Source organism: Salmo salar, chromosome 09 (assembly GCF_965601325.2).
Source record: "Salmo salar chromosome 09, fSalSal1, whole genome shotgun sequence".
Lineage (NCBI taxonomy): Eukaryota > Metazoa > Chordata > Actinopteri > Salmoniformes > Salmonidae > Salmo > Salmo salar.
Window position 1 is genome coordinate 13,082,501 of NC_138299.1, and position 22,500 is coordinate 13,105,000.

Below are 22,500 nucleotides of genomic sequence, written 5' to 3' on the forward strand. Positions count from 1 at the left end.
GAACAGGTTAAAGAATGATTTATAAACCTTGAGACAATTGAGACATGGATTGTGTATTCAGAGGGTGAATGGGCATGACAAAACATGTGAACATTGAACAGGGTATGGTAGTAGGTGCCAGGTGCACCGGTTTGTGCCCAGAACTGCAACGCTGCTGGGTTTTTCATGCTCAACAGTTTCCCGTGTGTATCAAGAATGGTCCACTACCCAAAGGACATCCAGCCAACTTGACCCAACTGTGGGAAGCATTGAAGTCAACATTGGCCAGCAACCCTTGAGAAGACCGATTTTGGGGATGTCTCATGGTCTGACAAACACCACTGTAGCTCGACTACCTTCCACCGCAGATGCAGAAGGCCGCCATTGGCGGATGTGGTGGATTGAGACGCAGCCCATGCAAAAAACAGACATCTCTAGTTTAAACAGACGGATTTTGATGGGGATGTTTTTATTATGCTGATTAGATTACCGTGGGGGCACAGATATTGACTCTGGAGGGTTAATGTAAGCTTGCGGGATCAGGTGGCTTTGCAAGGCTAAGTTACAGGCGGCTTTGCGAGGAAAGGTTTCTCTCCCACTACACTCATCCTATAATCTCTCCCTTCTGCTAAATCTTTCTCCCTCCTGTCCCCTGATTCTGCCTCTTCGACCCTACTCTCCTCCCTTTCCACCTCCTATAACTCACACTGTCCCCTTTCCTCCCATCCGGCTCGGCCCTCCCTCCTGCTCCATGGCTGAGTGACTCATTGTGAGCTTACAGAACGGGGCTGCTGGCAGCTGAGTGAAAATGTAGGATAACGAAACTTCTGGAAGACCTATCCTCCTTTCACACCCTCCTCTCTACCTTCTCTTCCTCTGTATCTACTGCTAAAGCCACTTTCTATCACTCGAAATTGGAAGTTTATGCCTCCAACCCTAGGGAATTCTTTTCTACTTATTTTCCATCGTTAATTCTCCACCCCTCGCTCCTCCCTCTCTGCGGACGACTTTGTCAACCACTTTGAAAAGAAGGTGGACGACATCTGCTCCTCGTTAACTCAGCCTATTGAGTCCACTGATCCCACTCACACTGAACTACCCTACGCCTTGACCTCTTTCTCTCCTCCCTCTCCAGATTAAATACTGCTACTAGTGAAATCTGGCCTCCCGACAACCTGCCCGCTTGACATATCCCTTCATCCATTCCTCAGACCATCGCTGGAGGCCTCCTTCCATTCCTCACTTCCGGCATCAACTCATCCCTTATCACTGACTTCAACATGTCCAGAGTTGCTCCGCTCTGACGTCAAAGATTATAGACTGTTATCCCTCCTTTCTTTTCTTTCCAAAACAACATACTGTCTCAGACCGACTCTCTCGCTATCTCTCTCAGAACAATCTTCTTGACCCTAACCAGTCGGGCTTCAAGACGGGTCGTTCAACCGAAACTGCTCTCCTCTGTGTCACGGAGGCTCTCCGCACTGCCAAAGCTGACTCTCTATCCTCTGTCCTCATCCTCCTAGATCTGTCCGCTGCCTTCGACTCCGTGAACCATCATATCCTCCTCTCCACCCTCTCAGGGCTGGGCGTCTCAGGCTCTGCACACTCTTGAATTGCATCCTATCTGGCAGGCCGCTCCTACCAGGTGACGTGGAGAGGATTTATGTCTGCATCACGTACTCCCACCTGCTTGCTTCGATGTCCCCCAGGCCCTCTCCTCTTCTCTCTATACACCAAGTCACTAGGCTCTGTCATATCCTCACATGGTCTCTCCTATAATTGTTATGCAGATGACAGTCAACTATTTTTCTCCTTTCCCCCTTCTAACACCCATCTCTTCATGCCTGGCAGATATCTCAGCTTGGATGTGGGCCCACCACCTTAAGCTCAACCTTGACAAGACAGAGCTGCTCTTCCTTCTGGGCAAAGCCTGCCCACTCCAAGGCCTCTCCATCATGGTTGGGAGGCCTAACCCTCCCAGAGTGCAAAGAACCTTGGCGTGACCCTGGACAACACCATGTTGTTTTCTGCAAGCATCAAAGCATGCTCTACAACATCCATAGAGTAAGACCCAACCTCACACAGGAAGCATTGGAGGTCCTAATCCAGGCACTTGTCATCTCCCGTCTGGACTACTACTAGCTGTTGGCTGGGCTCCCCGCTTGTGCCATCAAACCCCTGCAACTTAACGCTGCAGACCGCCTGGTGTTCAACCTTCCCAAATTCTCCCATGTCAGCTCATCCACACACTCCACTGGCTTCCTGTCGAAGCTTGCATCCACTACAAGACCATGGTACTTGCCTACGGAGCAGCAAGAGGAACTTACAACATTAACAACGTCTACACTGTATTTCTGATCAATTTGATGTTATTTTAATGGTCAAAAAGTGTGCTTTTCTTTCGAAAACAAGGACATTTATAAGTGACCCCAAACTTCTGAACGGTAGTGTATATAGGACAGCAAGGATACAATTAGCTTCAGTGCACACAGAGTAATCTGACAGAGACGTGTGTGTGTGCGTGTGTGTGTTTGTTTGTGTGCGTGTGTATGTGTGTGTGCGTTTGTGTGTGTGTGCACTTTCAGAAAACTTTTCAGGCTGTCAGACACTGCCAGATCATTAAGGAGGTTTGGTCAGTGAGAGGAAGGGAGGGATGGAAAGAGACAGAAAGAGGGGGAGAGAAAGGAGGGAGTGAGAGAAGAAGAAGTCTCTCACTCATTAATGAGTGTCACCATAATTATCTCACTTTGCACTTCACACAACTTCCCTGGAACTCTGTCAACTACTCAGGGACGAACACACACAGACTTGCTCTGAAAAAAGTATATTTTTAATTACCGTGGCAACTTTCCTGAATGAACCCTGAAACAGACTAAACATTCCAGCACGCGCCTCTCGTGGTGCGGTTTGATGACCACATGTAACCTGCACTCTCACACACAGGCACACAGACCTACCTACACACACATATCGTCCTCTCCTCCCTTGCAGATAAAATTACATTATACCTTCATTATAATAACTGAGACAACATTCACACACTCTTACACATACCTACACACGCGTGTGAAAATAAACTTGCAAAGAAACTCACACTATAAAAAGACTGTCTATGACAGCTCTGTCACTTTAGTTGGACTATCTTCTCTGCTCTCTGAAATGACTGTGTCGGTCGCACACTCGAGGCACTGTGAGAGAGAGGAGAGATGGAGGGAGAGAGCGAGTGAGACAGAGGGAGGTGAGAGAGGGAGGTGAGAGACAGAGCAGTCTAATTGTCTCGTCTACTTCGAGAAGTGTCGTTGTCTTCGTCTCTCCTCTTCATCATCACACAGGCATCTCTCTGAAGTCACACTAACACAGCAGACCGTCGGTATCTTTGAGTTTGTGTGCGTGTGTGCGTGTGTGTGTGTGTGTGTGTGTGTGTGTGTGTGTGTGTGTGTGTGTGTGTGTGTGTGTGTGTGTGCGCGCGCGCGCGCTCTCAGACTCAGGCTGTGTGATTGGAGGTGATGAAGTAAGCCTTAATTAAATAATTCACCCAAAACAACTCATTCCTTTCATTTACAGTGTTAACCTTTTGACACTTACCAACACATGGGTGTGATCATTCTACAGCGGTACAGTGATTAGAACGCTTCTTTAGAACGTCCAGTTTCGATTGACACAACAGTCAGCGTTTGAGCTGGCCACACTTTTGCACAAACACAGTCCTTACAACGTTATGTCCAGAATGTGACCAGTTTATTTTTGGATGCAATGTTCAGACATTCACAGAAGTAGCGACAGCATAACACAATCATCCAAACCAGAAAATGTAGGCTACATTAGTCCTAGTGTTAACTGAGGAAAGATTGACATAACACAAGCTGTCATATTTAGCTAACTCTCGGCTGACAGAAACCATAATATGAATTAGCTAATAGCAATTACTATTTACAATTCATCACATCATGGGTGACCTCGCAAGTGATCGAAATAATTGAGTAAAACTCTTTCTAAAAAAATAATCAGACGATGGGTAGTTTGTGCGCGCCGCCATGCTAGTGTTTTTACGTCAACCAAAAATAACAAGAGGAAACAAGATTTGTTTTGTCTGTTTGCAGTATGCATGTTGAACGGGGTGTGTAGTCTACCATCATTCACTTCCCTTCATTCACTTCCAGAAGTTTACTCAAAAGATGAGTGAACCATCCCTTCACCTCATTTTGTTATAACATCGTTGGTCTGACAGACGCTTGCGTGACACCCAGAATGTATTGTATAATGTCAACAAACATGACACCAAACATAGCGGGCAAATAGCTTAGCATTAGCTCATCATAATCAGTACAACCTTCCAAAAGTATTTTACACCTATCATATGTGTCCATTACAATCTATGCAAGAATCAGAATGCATGATTTGTCACCAGTACTTGAAAACTTGTGAATAAAACTGTAAATACATTATGCTCCATACAAACATAAATACATACATACGGTAGAAACAACAACATGATATACAGAAAATAAGGCACTTACTTTGATAGGAACTCACACATGTCCAAAGTTATTATTTGTAAGGAAAACAATAATGACGGCAATACGAGCACCAACCAGAAAATGTGCCAGGGGGAAAAAGTTTGTGCAAGACTGCGCAAATGTCTTCATACTTGATCTGCGGAAACACTGGGGAAGTGCTTGGGCTCTCGTCAAAGAGAGAAGTTTGTCCGGCTCAGTAAAGCCTCAAACATAAATTGTCTGCAACAGTGAAATGGGCTACTTCTATGTGAATTAAAGAAGGTACGGAACACACCTCAATTCAAACTGTTGTTAGAAAATACAACTTGTTAGAATTTAATTTGAAACTGACTAGGTGAAATATAGCCTATAGATAATTAGCAGACAGCGTGTCTTGGTTTCAGGGCACCGCGGGTTAACTGTCCTGTTGTGTAACAATCACATTTTGGAACAGTGAGTGCATTCTGACATCACGTGTATAAAAAAAACTCATGCTTGGGCGACTGTTAGATATATTTGGAACTTACACGTGAAAAGGTTAAATAAGACAAATATGTGAGAACAACATTTTATGTGAAAATCGTTGTGGAAATCTGTTGCAGCTCAAGTCGACTACATAACCCACAATGCAATGCTCTATCTATGGGCTTGCTTGCTAATACTAAAGTCAATATCAGCATACGAAGTAGCTATAAAATTAGCTGTAAAGCAGTAAACTGTAAAATTTCCTAAACAAACTGCACTATCAATATAGGAGTCTACAATCTCAACATGTTCAACCTCCAGATTGTGTACCTTGCAGAGTGGAGTCTGATGTTTGCACCATGCAACACAACCTGGACTGAAGAGGCAGAAAAATAGGAGAAATATGTTAAATTACACATTTATTGATTTAGGAATATTGCAAAAATGTGACCAATGGTTCATTCAAAAGAAGAGAAACTCCCGCGTTATGATATCGGCCAGTATTGAGATCTGACATGTACAGTTGAAGTCGGAAGTTTACATACAGTTAGGTTGGAGTCATTAAAACTTGTTTTTCAACCACTCCACAAATGTCTTGTTAACAAACTATAGTTTTGGCAAGTCGGTTAGGACATCTACTTTGTGCATGACACAAGTAATTTTTCCAAAAATTGTTTACAGACAGATTATTTCACTTAAAATTCACTGTATCACAATTCCAGTGGGTCAGAAGTTTACATACACTAAGTTAACTGTGCTTTCAAACAGCTTGTAAAATTCCAGAAAATGGGGTCATGGCTTTAGAAGCTTCTGATAGGCTAATTAAAATCATTTGAGTCAATTGGAGGTGTACCTGTGGATGTATTTCAAGGCCTACCTTCAAACTCAGTGTCTCTTTGCTTGACATCATGGGAAAATCTAAAGAAATCAGCCAAGACCTCAGAAGAAATTGTAGACCTCCACAAGTCTGGTTCATCCTTGGGAGCAATTTCCAAACGCCTGAAGGTTCTACGTTCATCTGTACAAACAATAGTACACAAGTATAAACACCATGGGACCACGCAGCCGTCAAACCGCTCAGGAAGGAGACATGTTCTGTCTCCTCGAGATGAACATACTTTAGTGCGAAAAGTGCAAATCAATCCCAGAACAACAGCAAAGGACATTGTGAAGATGCTGGAGGAAACAGGTACAAAGTATCTATATCCACAGTAAAACGAGTCCTATATCGACATAACCTGAATGGCCGCTCAGCAAGAAGGAAGCCACTGCTCCAAAACCGCCAGACTATGGTTTGCAACTGCACATGGGGACAAAGATCGTACTTTTTGGAGAAATGTCCTCTGGACTGATGAAATAAAAATAGAACTGTTTGGCCATAATGACCATCGTTATGTTTGGAGGAAAAAGGGGCTTTGAAGCTGAAGAACACCATCCCAACCGTGAAGCACGGGGGTGGCAGCATCATGTTGTGGAGGTGCTTTGCTGCAGGAGGGACTGGTGCACTTCACAAAATAGATGGCATCATGAGGCAGGACAATTATGTGGATATATTGAAGCAACATCTCAAGACATCAGTCAGGAAGTTAAAGCTTGGTCGCAAATGGGTCTTCCAAATGGACAATGACCACAAGCATACTTCCAAAGTTGTGGCGAAATGGCTTAAGGACAACAAAGTCATGGTATTGGAGTGGCCATCACAAAGCCCTGACCTCAATCCTATAGAAAATGTGTGGGCAGAACTGAAAAAGCGTGTGTGAGCAAGGAGGCCTACAAACCGGACTCAGTTACACCAGCTCAGTCAGGAGGAATGGGCCAAAATTAATTTACATTTACATTTTACATTTTAGTCATTTAGCAGACGCTCTTATCCAGAGCGACTTACAGTAGTGGATGCATGCATTTCATACATTTTTTTCTCCCAACTTATTGTGGGAAGCTTGTGGAAGGCTACCCGAAATGTTTGACCCAAGTTAAACAATTTAAAGGCAATGCTACTAAATACTAATTGAGTGTATGTAAACTTCTGACCCACTGGGAATGTGATGAAAGAAATAAAAGCTAATTCTCTCTACTATTATTCTGACATTTCACATTCTTAAAATAAAGTGGTGATCCTAACTGACCTATGACAAGGAATTTTTACTCGGATTAAATGTCAGGAATTGTGAAACACTGAGTTTAAATGTATTTGGCTGAGGAGTATGTAAACTTCTGACACATTTTCGGGATCTAAAAGTCATCTTCCTGTTAACTTCATCACTGTAGTACGTCATACCGGCTGTATTTCTACCTGCGAGAACGGCAAGAGCTCAGATACACATGAAAAATTGATTGAACATCGCTTAGAGATCCCCCCCCCCAAAAAAATATATAACATTCAAAGTGAGTGAATCTTTCTTTTAACCCCTAGGCCTGATGGGTAAAAACACACACCCAAAAGAGAAAGAAAGAACACAATTCGTTGGAGATGAAGAGGTAGAGGGAGAGAGGGAGACATTTGAGAAATAGAACAGAGAGAGTTCGAGGGAGGGAGGGATTTATAAAGGAAGGCAGAGTTGAAAAGAACTCCTTGGGCGGTATTGATAGATTGAGTGGATAAAACAGGCTGCCATGAAAATAATTTTTTCTCTGTAACCATTGGTAACTGGCAACTGTTCATAACCTAATAATAATCATGTCGGTAACCATTGGTAACTGCAATCATATCCATGTTTGTAGACATGTCGGTAACCGTGTCTGTATTTGTCCCTGTCCTATGTGTGTTTATGGTGAAAGCAGTGACATCAGGTCCCATAGAGCAGTGGTTCTCAAACTTTTTACCCGCGTCCCCCAAAAAGGAGCATATGCACACGTGAACACACACGCACAATCGCTTCAACAAAGTACTGAGTAAATGGTCTGAATACTTAGGTAAATGTGGTATTTCCGTATTTTTTTTTTTTTTTAATACATTTGAAACATTTCTAAAAACCTGTTTTTGCTTTGTAATTATGGGTATTATGTTTAGATTGATGAGGGGAAAAACGATTTAATAGATTTTAGAATAAGACTGTAACGTAACAAAATGTGGAAAAAGTCAAGGGATCTGAATACTTTCCGAAGGCACTGTACATTTGTTTGAAAGTACCAAGTTTTGCCCACTAGATGCCGTTGTTCCTGCTACTGCCACCACACCCTTTTATCCATTTTGCTGGTCTCTTCTGTTTATTAAATGGATCACAACATTTTCATAGCAACTTTGGGTAGAAAATCAATAGCTTTTGCTCATGGTGAAAAAGAAAATTGTGGTCATCCTCACAATTCAAGCCAGTCCTCCATGATAGAAATTCAGTTTGTCTTCTCTTAGGCTGTTTATTCCCCCCCCCCCCCCCCCCCAAAAAACTGTTGCTCTAGCCAACAGCTCGCAGATGCAGTGTGGGTAGGCTAGTATACATGATGATATTATTATGGATATTTTTATTTGTCAAACGGCAGTCAAGCGTCGATCAGCATGTCACCAGAATAAGACCCTCAACACTTATTGGAAAGGAGCATCAAGCTCATCACTGCGCACTTTCACCACCCTGTGAAGTTCCGTTCATAACGTATTTCATCTCTAATAAACTGCATGGTTTCATCGTATTTCATCTCTAATAAACTGCATGGTTTCATCGTATTTCATCTCTAATAAACTGCATGGTTTCATCGTATTTCATCTCTAATAAACTGCATGGTTTCATCGTATTTCATCTCTAATAAACTGCATGGTTTCATCGTATTTCATCTCTAATAAACTGCATGGTTTCATCGTATTTCATCTCTAATAAACTGCATGGTTTCATCGTATTTCATCTCTAATAAACTGCATGGTTTCCCGAATCGTAGTTAGAGGACCACACACCTACTGTCTGATTTCATCGCGTGACTCTAAGTTTACTTTGATTTGATGATACGCTTCCACCGCAATTTCTCACATAATTCATTTTAAAGACACCAAAAGATCCCACCATGTCAAACGAACAAGTGATCTGTTGGCATTTATAAAAAAACGTCCTGTTTCCATCACAGCCGTCAGGATTTTATATGATATGTCTTTACTCGCATGAAAACTGTGGATGGAAACGTGGTTATTGTGATGTCAGATTAACATTAGATGTAGTATAACATTAGCTAGCTAGCTACGATTGAGAGGAGGAGAGCACCCGATTTTAGCTAGCTAAGCGTTGCTAGGTATTTTTTTGACAAACTTTTGGGAGTAATGACAACGTTACTATCTGTCTGAAGTCAATTTGACGACGTCATAAGGATGACGAAGTTGTTCCCTACAAATGATTTGCCAACTTTAGCAATGTCATCATATTTCCTAGCCACTATAGTGTAATTTAGACTAAAAGGAGAAAGGAGAGGAGAGACAGGGCAGAGAAAAGAGAGAGAGTGGAAAGAGAAGGACTGTGAAGACTGTGAGGACTGTGAAATGGTGTTCCCCTCCCAGTTACAGATGTCGCTGCTTAAGTGTGTGTTCTTTATTGATGTGGTGAGCTGGGCACATAATACAGCTCCAATTAGCAACATGAACGAGCAGTTAGTACATGGCAAACGGAGCTACCGCAATGGTGGTGGTGTTGGGGAGGAAGCACCGCCATGATGGCATGGAACAACTCTCTTCACTGTTGGTTTTTCCATCGAAGGCGTCCACTTAACCACTCTCTACAGCTGGATTTTTAAGTGGTAACACATGTCTCACAATGCCTTACACATCATGATCACTCTGTGTGCCTTTTCCATCTCTTACTCTCTGTGGGTCTGTTTCCCTCTCTCGTCATCTCCCCACTCGCTTCAATCAGCAGTAGATGAACACTGTAACGAGATGTGTTGGATGATTGGTTAACATTGGAATTGAACCCCCGCCCCCCCTTTCTCCTTCTGTAGAGCTGCTCAGAAGTTGAACCTGTCATCGAAGAAGAAGAAGCAGCGCCCGGCGCCCCCCCCAGTGGTGTGTGACCCCCCTCTGTTCCCCACCAACTTCAGTGGGACCCTGCAGACCGCCCCTCCCCCCGCCCCACCCTGCCTGTTACGGGCCGCCAGCAAGATCAAAGACACCCCCGGACTAGGCAAGGTAGGTCTTTATGAGCGCACAAGCCCACACACACACACGTACGTACAGTACGGTATCCTGAGGAATGGAAATGGCGACATTTCCAGATAAAAAAAATGTCACCTGCACTCCTGCTGCTGTAGGCTTTTTCCTACCGCACACATACAGACACACACACACACACACACGCACGCACGCACGCACGCACACAGACACACACACACACACACACACACACACATTTCCACATTTCCCTGCTGCCTGTAACCTGTGAGAGCAGGCAAGATATTAGACCATACAGCGATGTGTGCCGTCGGATTTGCTCAAATCCTCCTCTTTTGGTACATTCCGGCTCCAAAAGTCTAAACACATTTTCTGCTTTACACACATTTTGCAATTCAAAATGGCACTTTTTAAATGCACTGCAGACGGTTCTCTGCATAAGACATAACAATCTGACATAAAGTCACGTTTGCCATTTCAAAACACTGCCATTCAAAATGACACTAGATGAGCTAATTGACCAATACATGTGCCACCTGGCCAAACACCTCAATGGTTAATTGTTACCACTTCAATCAGGAAGTAAGCACTATGAAAAGACTACAGGTGAGCACCTTTTGTTTTACAACAACAATGGAAGCCGTTGCAGAGAGAGGAAGAGGAAGAGGGAGGGTGAGAATGAGAGGGGGAGGAAGAGTGAGAGGTAGGGGTAGAGCTGGTAGAGAAGTTCATGGCCAAAGAAGACAACAACCTAGTTGATCATGTCATCAACCATGGGCTGACAATGCGAGAGGCTGGACAGAGAGTGCAGCCCAACTTGAGCCGTTTTACTGTCGCCTGTGTCATCCGGACATTTAGACTGGAGTACAGGTATGGAACCAACATTTCTTTCACACTATGTAGTACACCCCATGTCATAGTGTATTAGTTGGGTGACAACTGTTTACTTCATGAATGGCTGATGTCATACACTAACTGCACACATTTCCTGTAGAGTTTACTCTACTGTGGGGGAAATATCTTTAGGCTGCATTGTCCAAGCCCTATATATATATATTTTTTTTTTTTCTAAAGGTCTGAGAGACGCCACCATGGTGGAGGAAGGGGCCAAATGTTCACCGGGGTACAGGAAGCTGCCATTGTAAACTTGGTTTTGGAAAATAATGAAATCAGATTACGAGAAATTCAAAGCCACATCATCCAAGACAACGCCATATTCAACAACATTCAACGAGTCAGTCTGTCCACATTGGCTCACATTCTCAAGCGAAACCAAATCAGAATGAAACAACTTTATAAGGTGCCGTTTGAGAGAAACTCTCAAAGACCCAAAGAGGTCAGACGAGCATATGTGGATGTAAGTACAATATTGACTGCAGTACACTACACGCAACATTATTTCCCAGTGTACTGGATAACACCATATTGACTGCTTTTGTTCTTTGTTTTCAGGGAGTACTGGAAATGGATGCTCATGCAATCCCACATGAGTTCATCTTTATAGATGAGGCTGGGTTCAACCTAGCAAAGACCAGAAGAAGGGGGAGAAACGTCATTGGCCACAGAGCCATTATAGATGTTCCTGGCCAACGTGGTGGGAACATCACAATGTGCGCTGCCATCTCCAATACGCATGGTGTCCTCCATCGTCATGCCAACCTTGGACCATACACCACAGCCCATATTCTCACATTTCTGGACAGACTCCACAACATTCTCATACCACCAGAGCGTATGAATGATGCAGACCATCAAAGAACCCGGTACGTTGTAGTATGGGTCAACGTGAGCTTTCATCGTGCAGCCCCAGTCCAAAACTGGTTTGCTGACCACCCACCATTTCTCGTGCAATACCTCCCACCATACTCACCATTTCTGAACCCCATAGAAGAGTTCTTTTCGGCATGGCGGTGGAAGGTATACGACCGGCAGCCCTTTGTGCGCATGCTTCTTGTGCAGGCTATGGAAGAGGCATGTGATGAGATTGATGTGGGTGCGATTCAGGGATGGATAAGGCACTCAAGGTGCTTCTTCCCTCGATGTCTGGCAAGGGAAGATATTGCCTGTGATGTGGACGAGGCGTTGTGGCCAGACCCAGCTGTGTGGCAAGATGCTGCCTAATTATTTTTCTTGCCTCTTTTTATGTTCTATATATTTTTTCTGCAATTTTCTTTTTCAGTTTACAGTTTTTTTTTGTGAGCATATTTTTGTTCAGACCAATGTAAATATATCTGCTGTGCATATGTTGCACTGACTTGTTTGGTGAAAAATAACAAATAAAATGTTTCAACAGCATGTGTGTGTGTATCTGCAAATATTTCTGTGCATCTGAAGAATTTTCTACAATTTGAACTATTTTAGTATTATGGCAAAGCATACTAAAGATGAGTGCTTTTCATTATGCCCAACAGTGTGTAGTTGGTCAGACAAAAATCTGGTCATACGAATAAAGTGTGTACCATTTCATGCAAACGTTTGATTTTGATAATGCTATATGTAGTTTTGGTTGCAGTGCTTCATTATGCAGGATATATGCGGTATTTTGCAGTTTGGGTGTGTGGTTTTGTGAATTGTGTTATGTATTTTTGATAAAACCAGCCTACTTTGCAAAATTGTGTTTTAGCAATTGGGAAAAACTGTAATCGAATCAGCCCAGCAGGGATGCTTCCATTCACCTCCAGATTGCGGCAGGAGATATTTTATATCAGTAAAGGAAATTAAATGATGTGTGTTCTTATCTCTAGGCATACTATAAGGAAGTCCCTGAAGGAAAGATAAAGTGCTGGTTTGTGAACCTCAGGCTGCTAGCAGCTCCACCTGTACTCGCTGAAGAGACAGATGTGAAAGAATGAAGAAATGGAGAGATCCGTCTGTCACTGTAGAAAATGTTGTCTAAAATATCGCACACCATTGGGAGATCATTTTGCAGATTTTCAAGCTAAAATGTATTGATACAAGCTTGATTTAAGGGAGATTATTTTGTGGATAAAACAAATGAATGACATTTCATCGTCTTAACATAATATACGATTAATTCCTCCTCTTCCTCCTTGTCCATCGATTAGGTTTATCTCCAATCCGCCCATCTTCTCCTTCACTCTCTCTCCTCCCCTCCTGTCTTCTCAAACTCCTCTCGGCTGACAGTGAAGGATTGTGGGGCTTCCACGGTCACTGCAATCCCCCAGCAAAGTGTTAACCACACACCCACACAGACGCTCACAAACAGAAACACACAGACAGACACAGACAGACACACACAGACCAACACACACAGATACGCTCTGGAGCGAGCGGCAGCCTTGAGAGAAATGACACTAAGAAGCTTAAGCAATTATTAATAGCTGTCTCAGATCAGGCCAAAAGCAACACCTCACATGCAGTAGTGTGTGTGTGTGTGTGTGTGTGTGTGTGTGTGTGTGTGTGTGTGTGTGTGTGTGTGTGTGTGTGTGTGGTGTGTGTGTGTGTGTGTGTGTGTGTGTGTGTGTGTGTGTGTGTGTGCGTGCGCATGCGCGTGCGTGCGTACAGAGTATGGGAATTCAATAGCCACTTTGCTACCGTGTTGTGGGTAAAATATTAATAGTGGTGGTATTGGCAGGCCTACAAAAGGCTTAATTGTGAGATAGATAGACGGGTGGACACGGGCCAGGAGAACAACAAGGCAGATTGAAGGAGGGAGGAAAGAGAGACAGATATTTAGAGAGAGAGACGGAGAGAGAGGGAGAGAGAGGGAGAGAGTGAAAGAGGGTTTGGACGTCAGAGCTTTTGTGTGTGTGCTGTCATACTCATTCCTCTCACACTCCTCTCTCTGTGTGTGTGTGTGTGTGTGTGTGTGTGTGTGTGTGTGTGTGTGTGTGTGTGTGTGTGTGTGTGTGTGTGTGTGTGTGTGCGTGCGTGCGTGCGTGCGTGCGTGCGTGCGTGTGTGCGCGCGTGCGTGCGTGCGTGCGTGCGTATACATGTGTGTTAGTAAGGGCAGTCTCTAAGCTGTGTTGCCAATTTAGCAACTTTGTCGCTAGATTTAGTTTAGATTTAGTTTTCAGACCCCTCCAGTGACTTTTATTGGTAAAAGAGTACAGTGACAAATGTAGCTACTTTTTAAGGCTTCCCCAGCGACTATTGGATGATTTAGCGACTTCCCTGTTTGTGTGTGTGCCCGTTCAGCTGAGCTCAGCTGTGCTACTCTGTTCTGCGGTCTGCACCCCTTCCAAAGCCTCTCTCCCTCTCCCCTCTCTGCTGTAGCCTCTCAGTCCCCTCCCAACTGAAGTGAAGTGAATTTTATTAAAATGGGTTCAGTGTTGTAAAATGATACCACAGCTCTGCAAGGCATAAATAATAATAATACTTTTTTTTTTTAAGTAAAAAATAAAATGTTCAATCTACCTTTCTCGGTTTTTCTGTGCCGTTCAATTATTTAATTGGTTCGTTTTTGTACTCCTTCAAACATTCTATATAGTTTTGCTTTGGAGAATTTCTCATTGCTTGAGAGACTGATGGACAGCATAAGCAGCAAAAAAATTGAATAATATAATTATAATTGTATTTATCTTTTGCAAATGGTCGTTATGAAGTCACTATTATGTCATGGCGTCACCTAGCAACTTGTAGCGACAAATGGAGCAACCAACAGCTACTTTCCTTGAATTGTTGGCAAAACTGGTCTCATTGGGATTCATTAAAAGCTCACATTAGTTTGATATTGCCTTAACCGGTCTCCATGGTTACAATCAACGGCCAGCAATGGGAGACCTGTGAGACACCGTTGCACACACACACACACGCACAGTCCCACTGGTACTCTTCCTTAATCAGATTTCTCTCTTATCACATCCCCAGTTATGAGAAAAGGGCAAGAGATTGAGAGATAAAGGGGGAAAGAGAGAGAGAGAGAGAAAGAGAGGTAGCAAAAACGAGAGTGAGTGAGTCAGAAGAAAATAACCCTGTGAATTATTCAGTCGAGCTCCTTTTAACTGATACTCTAATAACGACTGCGGAGAGTTTGTGTTTTCCTGCCTCGTCAAATGACATGGCGATTAAATATTTATCAGCAACACGATGACAACGTCAGAAACACCGCTATCGATTCATTCCCGCTCAGTCACACTGTTACTTATTCATTAAATGCTGCAGCATAAAATGTTATGATGTCTTCTGTGTCCTAAGGCTATACACATACCACAGGAGGTTGGTGGGACCTTAATTGGGGAGAACAGGCTTGTGGTAATGACTGGAGCGGCATCAGTGGAATGATATCAAATACATCTAACACATGGTTTCCAGGTGTTTGATGCCATTCCATTTGCTCCGTTCCGGCCATTTTTATGAGCCGTCCTCCCCTCAGCAGCCTCCACTGACACATACTGGTCAGGGTTAAAAGTAATGAGACATAAAGCCAATATTTATCAACCGACCTTCATACATGTTCTTCAGGTTTGAAGGTAAACAAGAGGCCTTCCTACAGTAAGAATACATCAGCTGTTGGAATGTGTCCTCTGCTAGCTGCTAGGCCATTGGTTCTGCTGTGAGTTACTCGTTGTTTGAGTTCTGATGCCTTTATGGACAGACAGACGGACCAGCCTGGTGCAGTGTAGACTCAGGACCTGACAGGCGGACTGGGTTGTTTGTATCACACAGTGTGACATCATGACGGGGAGCTGAGAGCCAAGAGCTTTGATTGGCATCACATCAGGGGAATAGAGAGAGATGGAAGAGGAGAGGGAGAGAGAGAAGGGGGAATAGAGGGAGAGAGAGAAGGGGGGATAGAGAGAGACGGAGGAGGGGCGGGAGAGAGAGAAGGGGGAATAGAGGGAGATGGAAGAGGAGAGGGAGAGAGAGAAGGGGGAATAGAGGGAGATGGAAGAGGAGAGGGAGAGAGAGAAGGGGGAATAGAGGGAGAGAGAGAAGGGGGAATAGAGAGAGACGGAGGAGGGGCGGGAGAGAGAGAAGGGGGAATAGAGAGAGACGTAGGAGGAGCGGGAGAGAGAGAAGGGGGAGAGAGGTGTAGGTAAAAAATGGAGGTTCTAGAGAGAGGTAGAGAGGAAATGGACGATAGAGCGAGAGGTAGAGAGAGACAGAAGAGCTGTCATCAGTGTGACATCGGTGTCTGTCTGAGGACGTTGCCCCAGGGGACTTGATGAACGCAGAGAGAGACGAGAGCTTCCACTCAAATATACTACTAATGGGCCCTCTCCCAACCCCTCCTCCCTCTTATTCCCGTAACCCCTCTCAACCTCTCATCGTCCAGCTCTCTTTCTTTTCCCCATCTACTGTATGAACCCCCCCAAACACTGTATAGCCTCAAAACATGGTTAGAACTAAACGTATATCCTATATGGTCAGTACTTGCATCCCTAGCTCTGTCTACGACTTTGAGCGTGGTTACATTTCTCCGGCCCCAATCCGGAAGGTATTCACCAAAATCAATGGCGGGGTGTCGGCTTTGTTATTTTTTAAAACTGCTGATTGCTCCTTTAAGGACCTCGTGGGCCGCGGTGTTTCTCCTCAGGTCTTAACCAGGATTTAAACAGCCCCCATGCTCACATTTGTCACCATGCCACTGTGAGAGCCCTGATCACCCCTCTACCAGCTATACAGACTCCATGGTGTTGGGTCAAATATGTCCACATTAGACCTGTTAACTGTCTGTCCAATGAAGAGCAGCCGTAACGCCAAGATACATTTAACAGCATCAACATCTTGGCTCTTAGTTGTTTTGTAGAAACACTATAAACAGACTCTCTCGCTTTCTTTTTCTATCCTTCCCTCTCTCGCTCTTGCACACACACACACACACACACACACACACACACACACACACACACACACACACACACACACACACACACACACACACACACACACACACACACACACACACACAGTATCTAAGCCTGTACCTAAATGACATATAAGTCCTGATGTGTGCTGTGTAATCACGCATTGTGTGCTTTCCCACAGAGACAGGAAGAGGAAATGGATATCTGTGGGGAGCACGATATGAGTTACACCTCAGGAAGAGCGCAGCGTTGAAATCCTTCCCCTGAGGCACTTACTGATATGATGGGCCTTTTTATTGGGGTCAAGATAGGGCACAGGACGCTCGGGAGTGTGTACGCGTGTGCGTGTGCGTGTACGTGTGTGTGTGTATGTTTATATTGCAAAGGGTCTTTGAATTTAATATGAAGTCTTGAACTGGCAGTTAACTGTACTCGCCAGGCTTACACCTCGACTCTCATCATGGTAGACAGGCAGCAGGTACATTCTCTCACACACGCACGCACGCACGCACGCATGCACACACCCACACTTCTCTTATCTCTCTGTTGAAGGCCTTTCTCCCTGTTGTTCCCTGGTCATTTTGATGGCGTCGTGACCAGATGAAAGCCTCTGTTTAAATGCGAGCTATACTTTCACCTACCAGCTGGAGCATGGTGCCAGCTTTTATAATGTCAATTGTAGCCGATCATGTCTGTATCGAATATACACTCTTTCAATGACATAGACTGACCAGGTGAATCCAGGTGAAAGCTATGATCCCTTATTGATTTCACTTGTTAAATCCACTTCAATCAGTGTAGATGAAGGGGAGGAGACAGGTTAAATAAGGATTTTTAAGCCTTGAGATCATTGAGACATGGATGGTGTATGTGTACCGTTCAGAGGGTGACTGGGCAAGACAAAAGGTGCCTTTGAACGGGCTATGGTAGTAGGTGCCAGGCGCAGCGGTTTGTGTCAAGAACTGCAACGCTGCTGGATTTTTCAGCCAACTTGACACAACTGCGGGAAGCATTGGAGTCAACATGGGCCAGCTTTCGACACCTTGTAGAGTCCACGTCCCGATGAATTGAGTCTGTTCTGAGGGAAAAACTCAATATGTTTTGTACACTCAGTGTAAGTTTTAATATATTCTGTGTATATATATATATATATATATTATATCTTCACTTCCATAATAGAGATAGGACAGGAATAAGTTGCAGTGTCCACTGTAGAAGCGCTGTTAAAACGCCTTGTCCTAGAGAATCTTTTTAATGTGTGTGTGTTTTAATGGTGAGCTGCGTTTATGAGAGGAGATCTGGGGAATGTCAGCTCAGTGCTGCTGGCTTTACAGGCAGACCATTTTACCTTACTCCTCTGCAGAGGAGAGGGGGGTCCATCATCTTTCCTTCTCCCTCTTTCGCTTTCTCGCTCTTACTTTTCCCTCCAACTGTCACACTATACACACACACACACACACACACACGCACACGCACACGCACATGCACACACACACACACACAGTTATTGCATTTGCCCCATGTTTTCAGTTATTCAAATTACATTATTTGGTTAGCATGCAGATTCCTGCTGCGTTGCGTTCATGGTGAATGTCTTTCATTTGTGTTTCCGTTCTCCTTGGCTGCTCAATCCTGTTACACAACACGACGCAGACTCATGCCTTCATGTCCTCAAGGCTCAAATCTTTTCTATTCACTTATCTGCTATTTACTCTGTTTGCTTTCATCTCTGCTCACGTCTCTCCCCTCTATCCGGCTGTAATTCCCGGCTGTAATTCCCGGCTGTAATTCTGGCTTTTCTCAGCATTCTGGAGCGTCCTGTCTGAAAGCCACAGTGTGTTTCGGGAGCGTTTGGGAAAGGCTGTCCCGTTTTAATCCCAGAGCAACGTTTAGCGGCAGCTTAAAGCAGAGCCTGTCTTCTGACGGTTACTCATGTTTGGTCTCAATGGTGGTGAAAATGACAGCATCTATCTGAATTTGCATCCTCTCTCCTTTTTTTTTATCCTACATTCCTCTCCTCCCTTTCTTCTCCCTCCCCTCCATCTCACTCCCTCCCTCTCCTCTCTCTTCTTCCATCCTGAATTGCTCCCTCCTCCCGCTATCTATTTCTCCCTTATCCCCATCCCTCTCTCTAAATCTCCTCCTATCTGTGAATAAAGAAGTAGATAAGTGAACCTGCAGGAGCTCTGGGAAAAGTTTGAGATCTGTCAGCTGTTTGGGGGGGGGGGAAAAGAACCCGGCGCTGCTTTTCTCTCGATGAAAACCTCAACACCAACGAGGTGTGACAACAAACGAGTGTTGACGTGTGTGGGGGGCGAGGGAGGAAAGGAGAGAAAGAGAGGAGGTGAAAGAGAGAGAGCTAAAATAAGATTGCTCCGCTTAAAGCTTTGAAGTCTAACACAGGAAAAGGGGGGAGAGGGAGAGGTGGTGCAGGTGTTGATGTGCGTCTTCTAAGGGCTAAATAGCTAGGCTTGTCTTTGTTAGGTTTATCTTGTCTTTGTTAGGTTTAGCGCAGAAGAGGGTTTCAGCCCCCCATGAATGAAACGACAGGATTTTATCGTTACTACTGGTTTCTACTGGGGTTCTACTGGGGTTTAATTGTTTTCTACTAGTTTTTACAATGGTTCAACTGCTTTCTACTGTGGTTCTACTGGCCTCTGTAGGGCTTTAGGGGTTTGACCTGATCTTATCTTGACCTACTTCTGTTCTATTGTTGGGTTCCACAATCTGATTCGGATGAGTTACGATCTCCTGTTCTGAGTTTCATTGTTCTGTTCTGAGTTCTCTGGTCCTGTCCTCTGTCCCTCCACCAGGTGAAGGTGATGGTGCGTGTGTGTCCCGGGATGTCCTCGGACGCAGCAGAGTCCAGCTCCTTCCTCAAGGTGGACACCAGGAAGAAGCAGCTGACCATTATGGATCCATCAGCCAACCAGACGCAAGGAAACACCCTCCAGAAACGAGGAGGAGTCAATCAGGCCCCACCTAAGATGTTTGCCTTTGACGCCGCCTTCCCCCATGATGCATCACAGGTAGGGATCTGATTATGCGCAGGGGAGCCAATCCCAAATTACCCCCTAGCTAATCCCAAATTACCCCCTAGCCAATCCCAAATTACCCCCTAGCCAATCCCAAATTACCCCCTAGCCAATCCCAAATGACCCCCTAGCTAATCCCAAATTACCCCCTAGCCAATCCCAAATTACCCCCTAGCTAATCCCAAATTACCCCCTAGCCAATCCCAAATTACCCCCTAGCCAATCCCAAATTACCCCCCAGCTAATCCCAAATTACCCCCTAGCCAATCCCAAATTACCCCCTAGCCAATCCCAAATTACCCCCTAGCTAATCCCAAATTACCCCCTAGTCAATCCCAAATGACCCCCTAGCTAATCCCAAATTACCCCCTAGCTAATCCCAAATTACCCCTTAGCTAATCCCAAATTACCCCCTAGTCAATCCCAAATTACCCCCTAGCTAATCCCAAATTACCCCTAGCTAATCCCAAATTACCCCCTAGTCAATCCCAAATTACCCCCTAGCTAATCCCAAATTACCCCCTAGTCAATCCCAAATTACCCCCTAGCCAATCCCAAATTACCCCCCAGCTAATCCCAAATTACCCCCTAGCCAATCCCAAATTACCCCCCAGCTAATCCCAAATTACCCCCTAGCCAATCCCAAATTACCCCCTAGCCAATCCCAAATTACCCCCTAGCTAATCCCAAATTACCCCCTAGCCAATCCCAAATTACCCCCTAGCCAATCCCAAATTACCCCCTAGCTAATCCCAAATTACCCCCTAGTCAATCCCAAATTACCCCCTAGCCAATCCCAAATTACCCCCTAGCTAATCCCAAATTACCCCCTAGTCAATCCCAAATTACCCCCTAGCCAATCCCAAATTACCCCCTAGCTTCCCCTCTCTCGTGACTCTCTGTCTGTGTCTCTCTCTCTCTCTAGGCGGAGGTGTGTGCTGGTACTGTAGCTGAGGTCATTCAGTCGGTGGTGAATGGAGCAGATGGCTGTGTCTTCTGCTTCGGACACTCTAAACTGGGTAAGGGTGTGTGTGTGTGTGAACCTGATCTGAGCCTTTTTTGTATGGCACACACACATACTCACACACACATGTTGTGCGTATGTACCCAGACATTGACAAACTGAGTCTGGCATTGAAAACAAGTGAATGCATTTGCAAAGTATCGACCGCTGATTTTCTGAGTGTGACGTTCTCTGATCAACATGACTGCACCTCAGCTAGCCTCTACTATCAGGACAGACTACATGGAGAGGGAGAGAGGAATGCAGGGACAGACAGAGGTAGAGAGAGAGACAGAGGTAGAGAGAGGTAGAGAGAGAGAGGTAGAGAGAGAGAGAGAGAGAGACTAATGTCACTTCAAATCTCCTCCAGTTCAGTAGCCCTGGTCTTGTCTTGTCTGAGCAGGAGGCTGAATCTCCACTGGTTTAATCCCAGTGAGGTCCCTCCTCAGAAGGGCACATTAATGAGTGTCAGGACCCTGCCTGATCCACTCTCTGTAACGTGTCTGTCTTACTGTCTGTGTGTGCCTTCAGCGTCCATGCTTTCACACTCATGTAATCAGTCTACCCATGACAAATTCTCTACATGTAATAAGCCTGTTCTTACAGCCCAGACACACACACACACACACACACACACACACACACACACACACACACACACACACACACACACACACACACCACACACACACACACACACACACACACACACACACACACACACACACACACACACACACACACAGGATAAAAACAACTGGGACAGAATAACACACAATGAACAAACCGTTAAAGTGCATTCGGAAAGTATTCAGACCCCTTCACTTTTTCCACATTTTGTTACATTACAGCCTTATTCTAAAATGAATTAAATACATACAAATCAGCAGCAATCTACACACAATATCCCATAATGACAAAGTGAAAACAGGTCATTTTAGCAAATTTAAAAAAAATGTCAAACAGAAATACCTTATTTACATAAGTATTCAGACCCTTTGCTATGAGACTCTAAATCGAGCCTAGGTGCATCCTGTTTCCATTGATCATCCTTGAGATGTTTTCACAACTTGATTGGAGTCCACCTGTGGTAAATTCAATTGATTGGACATGATTTGGAAAGACACACCTGTCTATATAAGGTCCCACAGTTGACAGTGCATGTCAGAGCAAAAACCAAGCCATGAGTTTGAAGGAATTGTCCGTAGAGCTCCGAGACAGGATTGTGTCGAGGAACAGATCTGGGGAAGGGTACCAAACAATGTCTGCAGCATTGAAGGTCCCCAAGAACACAGTGTCTTCCATCATTCTAGAGCTGGCCGCTCGGCCAAACTGAGCAATCGGGGGAGAAGGGCCTTGGACAGAGAGGTGACCAAGAACCTGATGGTCACTCTGACAGAGCTCTAGAGTTCCTCTGTGGAGATGGGAGAACCTTCCTGAAGGACAACCATCTCTGCAGCCCTCCACCAATCAGGCCTTTATGGTAAAGTGGCCAGATGGAAGCCACTCCTCAGTAAAAGGCACATTAAAGCCCGCTTGGAGTTTGCCAAAAGGCACCTGAAGACTCTCAGACCATGAGAAACAATATTCTCTGGTCTGATGAAACCAAGATTGAACTCTTTGGCCTGAATGCCAAGCATCACGTCTGGAGGAAACTTGGCACCATTCCTAC

General features: G+C 44.6%; 1 protein-coding gene across 2 annotated transcripts in view; it reads left to right on the forward strand.

Moving 5' to 3' along the window:
* Window positions 1–22,500, forward strand: part of LOC106610711 (kinesin-like protein KIF26B) — a 146,837-nt gene that overhangs the window by 87,596 nt on the left and 36,741 nt on the right. For both annotated transcript variants that reach the window (XM_014210210.3, XM_014210212.3), the window contains exons 5-7: window positions 9,852–10,038; window positions 19,604–19,819; window positions 20,751–20,844. In XM_014210210.3, coding sequence (XP_014065685.3) covers window positions 9,852–10,038; window positions 19,604–19,819; window positions 20,751–20,844 — 497 coding nt within the window. The remainder of the gene's footprint in view (window positions 1–9,851; window positions 10,039–19,603; window positions 19,820–20,750; window positions 20,845–22,500) is intronic.